At 52.2% G+C, this 12,056-nt stretch overlaps 1 protein-coding gene across 1 annotated transcript in view; it reads left to right on the top strand.

The window, feature by feature from the left end:
* The first annotated feature begins 3,761 nt into the window (after positions 1-3,761).
* Positions 3,762-12,056, top strand: part of CAMTA2 (calmodulin binding transcription activator 2) — a 29,144-nt gene continuing 20,849 nt past the window's right edge. Inside the window, exons 1-3 of the mRNA XM_029283578.1 lie at positions 3,762-3,850; positions 4,496-4,577; positions 8,453-8,600. Coding sequence (XP_029139411.1) covers positions 3,762-3,850; positions 4,496-4,577; positions 8,453-8,600 — 319 coding nt within the window. The remainder of the gene's footprint in view (positions 3,851-4,495; positions 4,578-8,452; positions 8,601-12,056) is intronic.

The raw sequence follows: 12,056 nt of genomic DNA, 5'->3' as shown, positions 1-12,056 counted from the left end.
GGAAGGCGGCGGGGCCACGCTGGGGCCCTTCGTGACGTAGGTGCCCCCAGCCGCTGGGCAGAGGAGCCCGGGGCCCCTCGGGGGCCGGGCCAGGGAGCCAAGTGGGGCCCACAAGGAAGCCCCCCCGGGGGCCCTGCTGGCCACGCAGAAGCCCCCTTCCCAGAAGGGTTGTGGGGGAAGGGGCGATCCCTGCGCAGCCCCCCCTCGGCAGGAGCGGAGGAGGCCCGACTGCTGAACCTCTGGGGGTCCCGGAGGGGCTTTCACGAAAAAGCAGCTGGGCTTCCTTGAAGACGTTTCGCCTCCCCTCCAGAACTGAAGACGCTTCTTGCGTGAGAAGTGAAACGTTTTCAGAGAAAAAAAGCAAAAAATTCCACTTCGGGTGAGGGAGGGTCTCCAGAGGCGGTTATTGGGCCCAGCCGTGAAGTGGGGCGTCTGTGGAGACCGTCCACCGTCCGGGGCCCAAGGGGGCTTTTTCCAAAGGGCAACTGGGCTTTCTTGTTTTTTTCCTTGAAGACCTTTCGCTTCCCATCCAAGAAGCTTCCTCCGTTCGGAACGACTGGTGGGGAACGGAAGGATTTATATTCCTTGCGGTCATCTGGTCCTTGGCCCTCTCGCCACTTGGGGGTTTATCTGGGCCACCTGAATCAGGGTGCAAAGTCTGGTTGCCGTTTGAAAAAGCCCTTTTGGGACCCCCGTGAGACCCCCTGGATGACGGAGCACCTCAGAGACATTAAGGGCTTTGCCTGCGAATCTCAGCCTACACCGTATAGTTCAGATAATCCTTAACTTACAACCATTTGTTTAGTGAGCGTTCAAAGTTACAACAGCTCTGACAAAGGGGATTTATGACCAGTCTTCACACTTATGACCATCGTGGTACGTGATCAAAATCTGGACATTTGGCAACTGGCATGTACTTACGACAGTTGCAGTGTCCAAGGATCACTTTTTGTGACCTGACAAGCAAAGTCACTTAACTGTGTTCCTGCAGTGATTCACTTAACAACTATGGCAAGAATGGTCATAAAATGGAGCAAATTTCACTTAACTGTCTTGTTTAGGAATGGAAATTTCGGGCTAATTTGTGGTTGTCAGTCTGAGGCTGCTTTATTGAACTGGGAGACGGGTCAGCCCTGGGGCCGCCTGAGTGACCGGCAGGCGGCAGGGGGAGCTGATCCGAGTGGCCCAGATCTTAGCCATAGTCTGCAAAAGTTCCCTTCCTTTTCTCTGGCAGATCAGGAGCTGCCTCTTCTTGCTTCGGATTCAAGCTGCCTTTGCAGAATTCTTTTAGGTCTTGTGATATATTTATTGCGTTTGATTTCAGTCTGTGCGGCACTGCCGCACTCCGAAGCAGAGGCAAAGGGCTGTGAATGTTAGTGGAAGTGTGAACTCACGTGGAACACGGGTTATATAAACTCCTCCAGGAGCTTCTGCTCGTGACGGAGACGGTGAATTCAACAATATTTTCTGCCTCGGGAGGCACCACGTGGTGTGTTGCTGACTGCATGGCTGTCTAATTCTTTTCCATATCTTTGAAGCTCTGAAATGATTACAGAGGAACTGAATTAAACCATGCTAATAAATATTAATAAGTTAACGCCAAAGAACTCGGGGAACAGAAGATGATAAGTGGGTGGTGAAAATTGAATCCATTTTTTAAGCCATAAATACATTGCAAAGTTTTCCCAAATGGCCTGAAATCTGTTGTAATATTTCCATTTACTTAGTTGTGGGCTTTAACAACTCAGAGCTATGCAGGTAGTCCTTGTTTATCAACTGCCTCATACAGCAACTGTTCATCACCATGGTGAGAAACTAATGTGTACAACCTTCACAAGTCTGTAAAGCGACAGAAAGCTGAAGGAAGGTCATAAGCACAGTTGCGGCTCCACTTAGCAACCACTTCACTTAATGACCAAGTTGCGGGTCCCTATTGTGGTTGCTAAATGAGGACCACCTGTAAATCAGTTGTATAAAAACAAGGATAAGTATTCATGGATCTGTTAGATTAGTTGTGCCTGAAAGGTAAATAAATAATGCAATATGGAGCCAAACTGTTATCTCAGTGGAGGTCTTAAGTTCTTGCCAGATCTATAAGCCCAGTTATTCTGTCAATCTTCCTTTTTTTATTGAAAAGTTTTATAAAATTACAATATAAACCCCAAAAACCCTACCCACCCTAATCCCCCCTCTCCCTCCCCCACTTCCTAGAGCTAAATACAGGGTTACAAATATAATAATCATAATCTAACTAACATTAACCAACTATATAAATAACCAAGTCCATAATGCGCTTTAACTCCCCTTTAACATAAATATAATAATAATAATTAAAACATAAACAAATTAGTATCCTAATTATTAAACAATAGAATATCCATATTGTTAAACAATACTAATACTAAAAGTAATAATATCATATAATTAAAACTAACAAAAATTTCACTATAATAAACTATTAATACTAATAATACTCTAAAATTTACTCCTAGGCTAAATGGAACTTTTTAGTCCCATATTTGTTCTGAATATAATCTATCCATCTTCTCCAAACCGAAATGTATCTTTCTTGTGAGTGATCCTTCAAATAGGCAGAAATCTTAGCCATTTCTGCTAAATTTGACACTTTAAGCGTCCCTGTCAATCTTCCTTTTGAGCTATGATTGTCACCAAATATCAACCTCAAGGCAGATGCCACTCCGTGGCCTTAAGTTTGGGGCTCCCATTTCTGGATAGCAGAACTGCAGGCTGCTCCTAGATGGCAGCAGAGAGGAGAGGTTTTTTGGGTCTCTCTCTGCTGCCACCTGGTGCTCAATTTCTGTGTGGCCTCGCACGCATTTGCCCACAGATAAATCCCACTCCATACATTGGACTTTTGCACCGTTTGGCCCTTGGACCAGGAAGGAATCCTTCATCTCCGCTTTATTACACGGCGGTTAGTCCTTCCTGTCTGACCCAAGAGAAACTCTTAGGAGTCCTAACTGATAAAACTGAATTTCTGCTTTTGGTTGAACATTCAACCTTTCAAACGACTGCATTCCTTAGGCTCACTGTACCATATTTTGTGGAGCTTCCGATAAACTCTTTCAATCTTTCTTCAGTATTATTTTACTGTTTTATATATATTAATAAAAGATGAGCTTTTCTTCGGAGCAAATTCGCTCTGCTCCGGTTCCTTTGACATTGATGATATGCCCCAAATTTTGAGACGGCTTCATCCGTCACCGCAGGAGGGACTATTACTCCTTTCCTTCTTAGACCGAGCTTTTATTTCTGTAGTAAAACAACGGACTTCCAGGAAATGCTAGTTTTATTACGCCTTTGATTCCTCTCCTGGAATTGTCTCAAAAGGAAGCAGAAGCGGCATTAGGGGAAATGACAGGATTGCCATGTCATTCAGATGAACGCTGCAGCTGGATCCAGGGATGTAAGTCAGGGGTCTTGAAACTTGGCCCTTTGATGACTTGTGGACTTCAACTCCCAGAATTCCTCAGCCAGGCACGCGTGCCTGGCTGAGGAATTCTGGGAGTTGAAGTCCACAAGTCATCAAAGGGCCAAGTTTCAAGACCCCTGATATAAATGTTCCATGTATTGATTCCACCACTGTCAGATGCTCCCTCTTCGGTTTCCACATCTGAGCAATGTGAGATGTTTTAACAGCACACCGGACTCTGTCCGTGCACAAGAAAGCCATTTTCTTGCAAAAATAACGGGCTAAAAGCTAATGGGTTTGCATCATCTTGTTTTCAAGGCAGTCCAAGATGGTCAGCAGACGCCAGCCCGAAGTCAACTCCTCCAGCGATGCCCGTTGCATGCCGGACTTTTGGGACAGGCTTGTTCAGCAGCCCAGGTGAGTTTCGTGATCCTAGCGGATAATATCGCGGGACAAAACACCTTTCCAGGGAGCTTTCATTTTCTCTCCCTGATACAGGTAGCCCTCAACTCATAACCTCTCATTTAGTGACAGTTCAAAGTTACAACGGCACTAAAAAAAAGTGACGTGACCATTTTTCACACAACCGTTGCAGCATCTCCATAGTTCTGTGATCAAAATTCAGACACCTGGCAACTGACTCACGACAGTCACAGTGTCTCCCTGGGGTCACGTGATCCCCTTTTGCGACCTACTGACAACCACAATCAATGGGGGAGTCGGGTTCATTTAACAGCTGGGTGACCAACTTAACAATTGCAGTGATTTACATAAGAACGGTGGCAAAAAAGACCGTGAAATGGGGCAAAACTCACTTCACAGCTGTCATGTTTTTGCTCCCTCGTTCACTTCCGGAAGATTTATTTGCCGACGAGACTAAGCAGAAAAGAGTCATCGTCCCACTCTTTGTAAGTACTAAATCAGAATTTTCAAAGCTTCGTTTTACATTGACTCGTCATTATAGCCGATTATTCCAAATTTAAAGATTTGCATCCGGCCTAGCTGACTGAGTTCCTACAGCGGATTCTTTCTCCTAAGTTTAATATGTAAGGGATTCTGAAGTAAAAGCCAGTTGTACTTACTGACACCTTTATCTTTCAGTTACCTCTGGATGGAAGAGTACCACGAGGCCCCACCCCTGCTGGTAGGTTTTAATGGCCCCGGAGGAGGCCTCCTTTTAAATTACAGGTTTTTCTCCTGCTTCTTCCCTATGAAAAGTAGAGGCCGCAAGCAGAGTTTGTCCGTCAATTAAGCCGGGGTTTGTGGGTGCCTTGGTGGACCCTGATGCTTTATAAGGGGCCCCGCTGAGCGAGCACAAGGGAGGTCGCGATTTACCTGGAAAATCTCCGACACGCAAGGATTCAGCCTGCGAAGGAACCCCTGCCTTGCCGAGCCAGGTTTCGGGGTCCCCCTGGGAGAACCAGCCTCCTTTGGCAGAGGGTCCGAGCGAGCAGCAGACTCTGTCCTCGGGGTGGTCCAGAGGATGCTGTGGCCGAAGGTCCTCCGCCCTCTCCTGTCCACACCTGAGGTGGGCACCTTTGTCTGCATCCTCAGAGGCACCGATGACGGTTATTCCCAGGGAATAACTTCCGTACGGTGGGATATCTCTGCCACCTTTTGGGGCACCCGCCAGGTGTAGTGTTGGGGTGCCCTGGTCTTTGGGGGGAAGTGTCGGAGGCAGGACCCCAATCCTCACCTGATCCCATGAGCTGAGACGACACAGGCCCTCTGGGCAGGGCTGAGCGGCAGGGAGCAAGGCCGAGCCCCCCCCAAAAAAAGCTCGGGGGGGAAGTGACAGGAGCAGCCTTCTGCTGCCAGGGGGCCAAGCCCACCACTCTGACCTGGGAGGACAAAGACCCCCAGTGCTATATGATTCATTTAACAAAGTCGAATGGGGGCCTTGGGCTGAGCATTCGGGGTCCCCGTCTTTGCCCTCAAAACCAGAATTTGAAAGGCAGGGTCAAGTTTTGGCTGGATCAGTAGCCTCCCCGGTATCCATCCTAAAAAGGCAATTCCGATTATCCACCCAAATGGGGGCCCGTCGTTCGATGGCTTCGCTCTTCTTACTCAAATGCCGCCTTGGAAATATGGAGAAGCCATCCTGGCGACAGACAGAGATTGATTGACAGCGAGCTGCCGAAGTCTCCTTCTGGGGGAGAGGAAGGGAGGAGGGGGCCCACCTGAGCTCCAGCAGATGCCACCGTCTCCTGAAGGAGAATTGCTGCCCGGGACACGTAAAGGAAAGGGGGTGAATCAGGCTGCTAAAATTCACATCTCGTGCTAAGCTGGGAAATATCCTGCTTCCGTCCTCCACGCTTCGCTTTCCTGAATTAATTATCTTCTGAAGGGGAGCAGAGCCCGCGTCTTCAGGGCTGAGCATCGTGCCACGCTTGGCTCACCCGCAGTGCCAATCATGGACGCCCTTGGCCTCGCTGGGCGGGAGTGGGGGTCAAGGGGGCTGCTGACCCAAACAGAAACCTTCCCACCGACACCCTCCCTGGCCCCAGCCCAGCCACGGTGCTTGGCCCACAGCCGTGGCGGCATGTGGGATGGTGGGGGGCTCCCCAAAGCTCCCCTCAATCCAGTCGGGCACAAACCACAGAAGCCGAGTTTGGTTTAGCACCATGGGCCTCGCAGAGAAAAACACGGCGGCCCCAAGATCTGAAGAGCCACGTTGGGGGGGGGGGGCTGGGGAGGTTGTGAAATGGTTGGGCAAAGGGGTCTCACCAGCCCTGCAGATTCCCAGGTCAGTGAGTATTAAACCAAGATGAATCTTAGGTATGTGTCTGTGTGTGGGGGGGAAATCTGGGGTCTAGGCATATTGGTCAGCCCCCTCTTTGTGGGCCTTAGTATTCTGTAATGTTTCCAAGGAGGTGATCTTTGGCATATTTCTTTTTCAGATGAAGCAATTTGTATACAAAAGGCATCGCCCGGTCTTTTTTCCTTAACGTCCTTCCCTAAATAGCAGTCAGTAATGGTTTAACTCAGGGGTAGTCAACCTTGGCTCTTTTATGACTCGTGGACCTCAATTCCCAGAATTCCTGAGCCAGCTTAGTCATAAAAGAGCCAAGGTTGACTACCCCTGGTTTAACTTAATACATATGGAGAGTACAGAAGAAGAAAAAAAATCTCTTTACTTTTCAGGGAGAGAGATTGTGTAGGTGATGTTGGGAAAGGAGTATTTTCTCTTCCCCTTTTTCTTTCATGGATCTAGAAGATAATTCCTCTTTTAACTTGATCCAAGTTTCCCCTAATGTAGAATTACTTCTGATACTTTATTTATTGCTCTGCCTGGGGATCAGAGGTGTGTGGTTAAGCTCCCAGGCGGCTGGTAAATTGGCACGGAACTCTTGCTGGTTACACAATTAAGCAAAGTACCGCTGTGAAACCTTCCAATCTTCGGATTATAATAATAATAATAATAATAAAGTTGGATGGGACCTTGGAGGTCATCTAGTCCAACCCCCTGCTCAGGCAGGAAACCCTATACCAGGGGTAGGCAACCTTGGCTCTTTTATGACTCGTGGACTTCAACTCCCAGAATTCCTCAGCCAGCCATGCTGAGGGGAAAGGGAGAGGCTTCCAAGCTGAGCCGTGCTGGCTCAGGAATTCTGGGAGTTGAAGTCCACCAGTCATCAAAGAGCCAAGGTGGCCTACCCCTGCCCTAGACCATTTCAGACAAATGGCTGTCCAGTCTCTTCTTAAAAACTTCCAGTGTTGGAGCATTCACTGCTTCCGGTGGCGGGTGGTTCCACTGGATTGATAAGCAGAGGCTCCCTTCTTCCTTGATTAAACTTGAAATTGTTTCTGATTCGCTGAAGCCTGCCGTCCTTCTACGGAGAATTCGCGCAGGGCCAAAATGAGGCCGGTTGCTGAGTCCCTCTTGGCTTCTCCGCTCTCCAGACGTCCGGCTGTGCAGCCCAGCGGCCTGCGGGAGACGAGGGGGGCCCTTGGCCCTGGGAGGTGGCCCCTACCACGCAGAGCCTCCCCTCCCCCAAGGAGCTGTGTCAGAAGAAGAGGAAGGGTCCCAAGCAAAAAGGCCGGGGACACGTCCGGGGCTTGTCCGTCTTGTATCATCTGGAGGAGGTGAAGAAGCGACAAAGCAGCATCGACAAGTAGGAGCACCCACCTTTTGTAGAGACGGAGGAGCGTCGGGTGGGTGGGTGGGTGGGCAGGCGTTTTGTGGCCCCGGGGCCAAAGTTCGGGGTCCGGTTCATGGACGAGGAAGTCTTCCAACCGCAGGATCAGCCCCATCGCCGGTTTGTTTCCATCTGGCAGCCCTGAAGGGCCCAGACTCGCAACCCCCCCCTCCGATCCAGTTCCCTTCAAACTCTGCCCAGGGTCAGCTCCCCCCCCCCCCTTGGCACATTTGACATGCATATAATACAGGTAGTCCTCAACTTATGACCACAATGGAGCCCAAAATTTAGGCTGCTAAGTGAGACATTTGTTAGGTGAATTTTGCCCCATTTTACCGCCTTTCTTGCCACAGCCGTTAAGCAAATCGCTGCCGTCGTTAAGTGAGTAACACGGTTTTTAAGCGAATCCGGCTTCCCCACTGACTTTGCTTTTCAGAAAGTCGCAAAAGGGGATCACGTGACCCCCTGGGACGCTGCGACCGTCATAAATACGAGCCGGTTGCCAAGATTTCAGATTTTGAACCGGCGTCCTTGCTGCGAAGGTCGTAACGGTGAAAAACGGTCATCAGTCGCTCTTTTTTTTTAGTGCCGCTGTAACTTTGAATGGCCACTAAACGAGGGCTACCTGTGCCAGGTGAGGCAAGGCACCAGGGGATCTCCAGCCCCTCTCTGCTGCCCCCTCTTGGTGGCCGGGATTCCTGCCACTGGGAGCTCCAGTCCGGGCCTTGTAAAAGTACAAAAGTCCTCGACTTACAACCGTAATGGAGCCTGCCTATTATGGTCATAGGTTGTGGTGGTCCTAAAGTGGGGCATCCTGTGACCGGACCTGATTTTACTGATCTCTTCCAGCCCTTCTGATCTCCCCCTATTTGTTTCAAAGGCAGAAGGCGCAGGAGAGGGGGGATCTGCCCCAGCCCTCCCCCCGAGGAAATGGGACGGCCGGGGACCCTCCCGCGCCCCTGTTGACCCCCGCCAGGACGCCAGAGCCCTACGCGAGGCCCTTCCTGGGCAGAGGCACCAGCGCCCAGGTGAGCAGTCGGCGGGGGGGGGGCGGCAGTCGCCACATTGAGATGCAATCCAGGTGGGAGGCCGCTGTTGCCTAGCAACGTCGTCTGCAGAGAGAGATCCGGGTGGCTGGGCAGGTGGGCGAGATGGGTCCCTCTCAAATGAGGTCCCTCAGACTTGCCTTTGTGGGCTTCAACCCCCAGAATCCCCCAGCTAGCAGAGCAAAGAATTCTGGGTACTGAAGTCCAGGCACCTGGAGGGCCACAAGGTGGAGAAATAAACTGAAAGGGTCCCTTGGCCCCCTCCAGCCTTTCCACGAGACCCCCGTCCCAATTCCAGAGGAAGAGGCGCTCAGTTTTGGGACGACCCCCCACCACCCCCACTGACGCCCGCCTTGCCTTGCAGCTCTTCCTCCACCCGCAGTGGAACCCCAACCTGAGCGAGGCCCTGAGGGTCCCGGAGGGAAGCCCCCTGCCCTTCTTCGCCCTGGCGGCCCACCACCGCTCTCCCCGCGGAGGAGGAGGAGGAGGAGGAGCTGAGCAGCGGTCCGAGGAATAACTGCAGCCAAGCGGACGTTGGGGGTCAGCCTTGCCCCGTCCGGCTCCCTCCAGGGATGGGAGAAAGTTGTGTTGGCCAGGAGTGTGTGTGTGGCGGTGTGTGCCAACAGGGGTTCAGCATCTCCCTACGTATCTCCTCAAACCAGGGCCTTCCCGTCTCTCCTGCACCCCTGCTTGGCCTTCCCATTTGGGGGGGGGACTTTTATTTCCCTTTTGCAGTCTTGCCAATGCCCCCCCCCTGGACTGGCACGCCAGAGCGCGCCCCTTTCTCCCTCTTTGCGCTCTCAACAAGCCTCCCAGCGTAGGCCGAGGGAAGGAAGAGAATGCCAGAGGAAAGTGAGGGCGGTTTCCATAGTAATCCTGGCTCCGGGCTTCTCTCTCCCTTGGCTCTCCTCCTCCACCTGCGTGTAACGTAGGAGTAAGCTCCTCCGAGGAGCTCAGCCAGGCGTTTGGAAGAAAGAAGCGCCCTTGCCAGCCTCCTCGTGATCTGGCGGGGCTGAGGACTGGCAGAGTTCCTCTCCTGACGCCCCCCAAACCTCTTTTTCCGCTGCAAGTAGGTGGCTGTCCGTCTTCCCCCCTTCCCCAGGCCTTTTGCTCGCCCAGCTGACGTGTCTCCCCCTCCCCTTTTCTCTCTCTCTCTCCCTCTTCCACGCCCTTAAAGCAAATTGTAAAAAGCAGCGTAATATTTCCTGCCAAAGGGGGAGAGGCAGACGTGGTGAGGACTCAAGTTTTCAGAAAGTTAATAGGGAGGTTTCCCCTTGTAGATTGAGGATAAATTGTTGCCTGTTTACCGATAAATTAGTTCTTGGAGTCTGATAAAGGATTTCCTTTATGCCTCTCCCCCCCCAAAGCCAACCTCACCCCTCCAGAGGAGAAGAGGGGAGGGGTGCAGGGGGTGCCAGGCTTCATGGCCTAGTGCAGGGGTAGGCAACCTTGGCTCTTTTATGACTCGTGGACTTCAACTCCCAGAATTCCTGAGCCAGCTGTGCTGGCTCAGGAATTCTGGGAGTTGAAGTCCACGAGTCATAAAAGAGCCAAGGTTGCCTACCCCTGCACTAGTCAGTCTGACCATCAGGAATGGACTCTGTCCTTGTTCTTGAGGCTGGAGGCCTCGGCCAAGTTGGCTTTTCCAAGGTGAATTTTTGGGAGAAAATACCTCTTGGACCCTTTTTTCCCACGTTAGTAATCCTTTCTTGCAGCCTCGCGCGTATATTTTCCACTAAAAAGGGTGGGAGACGGCGCGTCTGTTTTTCAGAACTCGGCCCTCAGATTGTGACTGAACCGTGTCAGGCAGACATTGCCAGCAGAAAGGGGCTGGGGACGGGTGGCTGGCCTTCGCCTCTGTTGGCTGGCGATGCACTTTCGAGGTACAAAAATGTTTTTAATTGGAGGCTGGCCAACACTCGGATTTAGAGGTGCCGCTTGCAAATGTTTTAGGCACAGTTGGCAAAATGCGAGTTTGCAGCCCTGCGCGGAAAAGACAAACGTATTAGAAGAAATCTGAATGTAAATTAATGCTCTGGTCGTGCTAACATAAAAGAGAGCCAGTTTGGCCGTTATCCTGTTTATTAAATATATTTATGGAAATCCATGCTGATCGTTGCAGTGGTCTCTGCTTACTTTTAACGTGTCCGGGGGAAACACCGGCCCATTCGACGTGGCTCGGTCATCGTCCATGCCCGCCCTCGCTCCCAATACGGCGCCGTAATGCAGGTAGTCCTCTACTTACGACCATTTATTCAGCAACCCAGCCCCCAAACACACATCACATCCCAGGCACCGCATGCTCCTAATTAACAACTGCAACAGGGAGAGCCAGGAGTGTGTGGGCATTTCGTTTTAACAACCACAATGACATAGGATCATAATTCCGGGCTCCATAGACCACCTGTAGTGTCCAATTCCCTTGCAGGGTGGGATTAAGGGGATCCCTAAGCCCAGCCAATGCACCAGGGGTGTCCAACCTTGGCCACTTTTAAGACTTGTGGACTTCAACTCCCACAATTCCCCAGCCAGCAATTCTGGGAGTTGACCTGCAAGTCTTAAAGGGGCCAAGGTTGGACGTGCCTGCCTTAAATCAGGGGTCTTCAAACTTGGCCCTTTGATGACTTGTGGACTTCAACTCCCAGAATCCCTCAGCCAGGCACGCTGGCTGAGGAAATCTGGGAGTTGAAGTCCACAAGCAGAGGTCTTCAAACTTGGCCCTTTGATGACTTGTGGACCTCAACTCCCAGAATCCCTCAGCCAGGCACGCGTGCCTGGCTGAGGGATTCTGGGAGTTGAAGTCCACAAGTCATCAAAGGGCCAGGTTTGAAGACCCCTGCCTTAAATCCTGCCAAAGGATTCCCAAACTGGCATCTGTGTTTTGTTTTTGTTTTTTTTTAACTCGGCCCCTTTAAGACGAGTGGCCACCACCTCTGCTGCCTGGGGAATTCTGGGAGTTGAAGTCCGCAAGTCTTAAAGGGGCCGAGTTGCGGAGAGCCTCTTCCTGAAATTCCGAGCGGGCTCCCGGCCTGACCCGGAGGCGGCGGCGGCGGCGGTCTGCCCAAAGCCCCTTCGCTCTTGTTCTCTGCCCGGAAGGTCCGGATGCCCCCCTGAGCAAAAGGGGCGGGGGGGGGGGCAGCCCGCGTGCATCTGGGGGGCTTCCTCCCCCTCCCCGCCCCGAAGCTCCTCGGCCGAGCCGGGCGACTGTTCGGAACCGGGACCCGCGCCCGGGTGAGACCCCGGGAACCAGGGCGGCCTCGCTTCGCCCCCGCTCCGGAGCGCCTTCCGACCGGGCGCGCTGCATCCCTCCGCGGGCGCTCCCTGCGTCCGGTGGCGCCCGGACCCGCCTCGACGGGGAGGCGGCGGCGAGGAGAGGCGAGCCGAGCGGGCGGCGTCTCCCGGCCGCGATGCCCGGGCCGGCGGGGGGCTCCGCTATTG

The sequence above is a fragment of the Protobothrops mucrosquamatus genome, unplaced genomic scaffold (assembly GCF_001527695.2).
Source record: "Protobothrops mucrosquamatus isolate PMUCROS unplaced genomic scaffold, P.Mucros_1.0 scaffold141, whole genome shotgun sequence".
In the NCBI taxonomy this organism is placed as follows: Eukaryota; Metazoa; Chordata; class Lepidosauria; order Squamata; family Viperidae; genus Protobothrops; species Protobothrops mucrosquamatus.
This window is presented reverse-complemented; position numbering and strand designations above follow the sequence as displayed.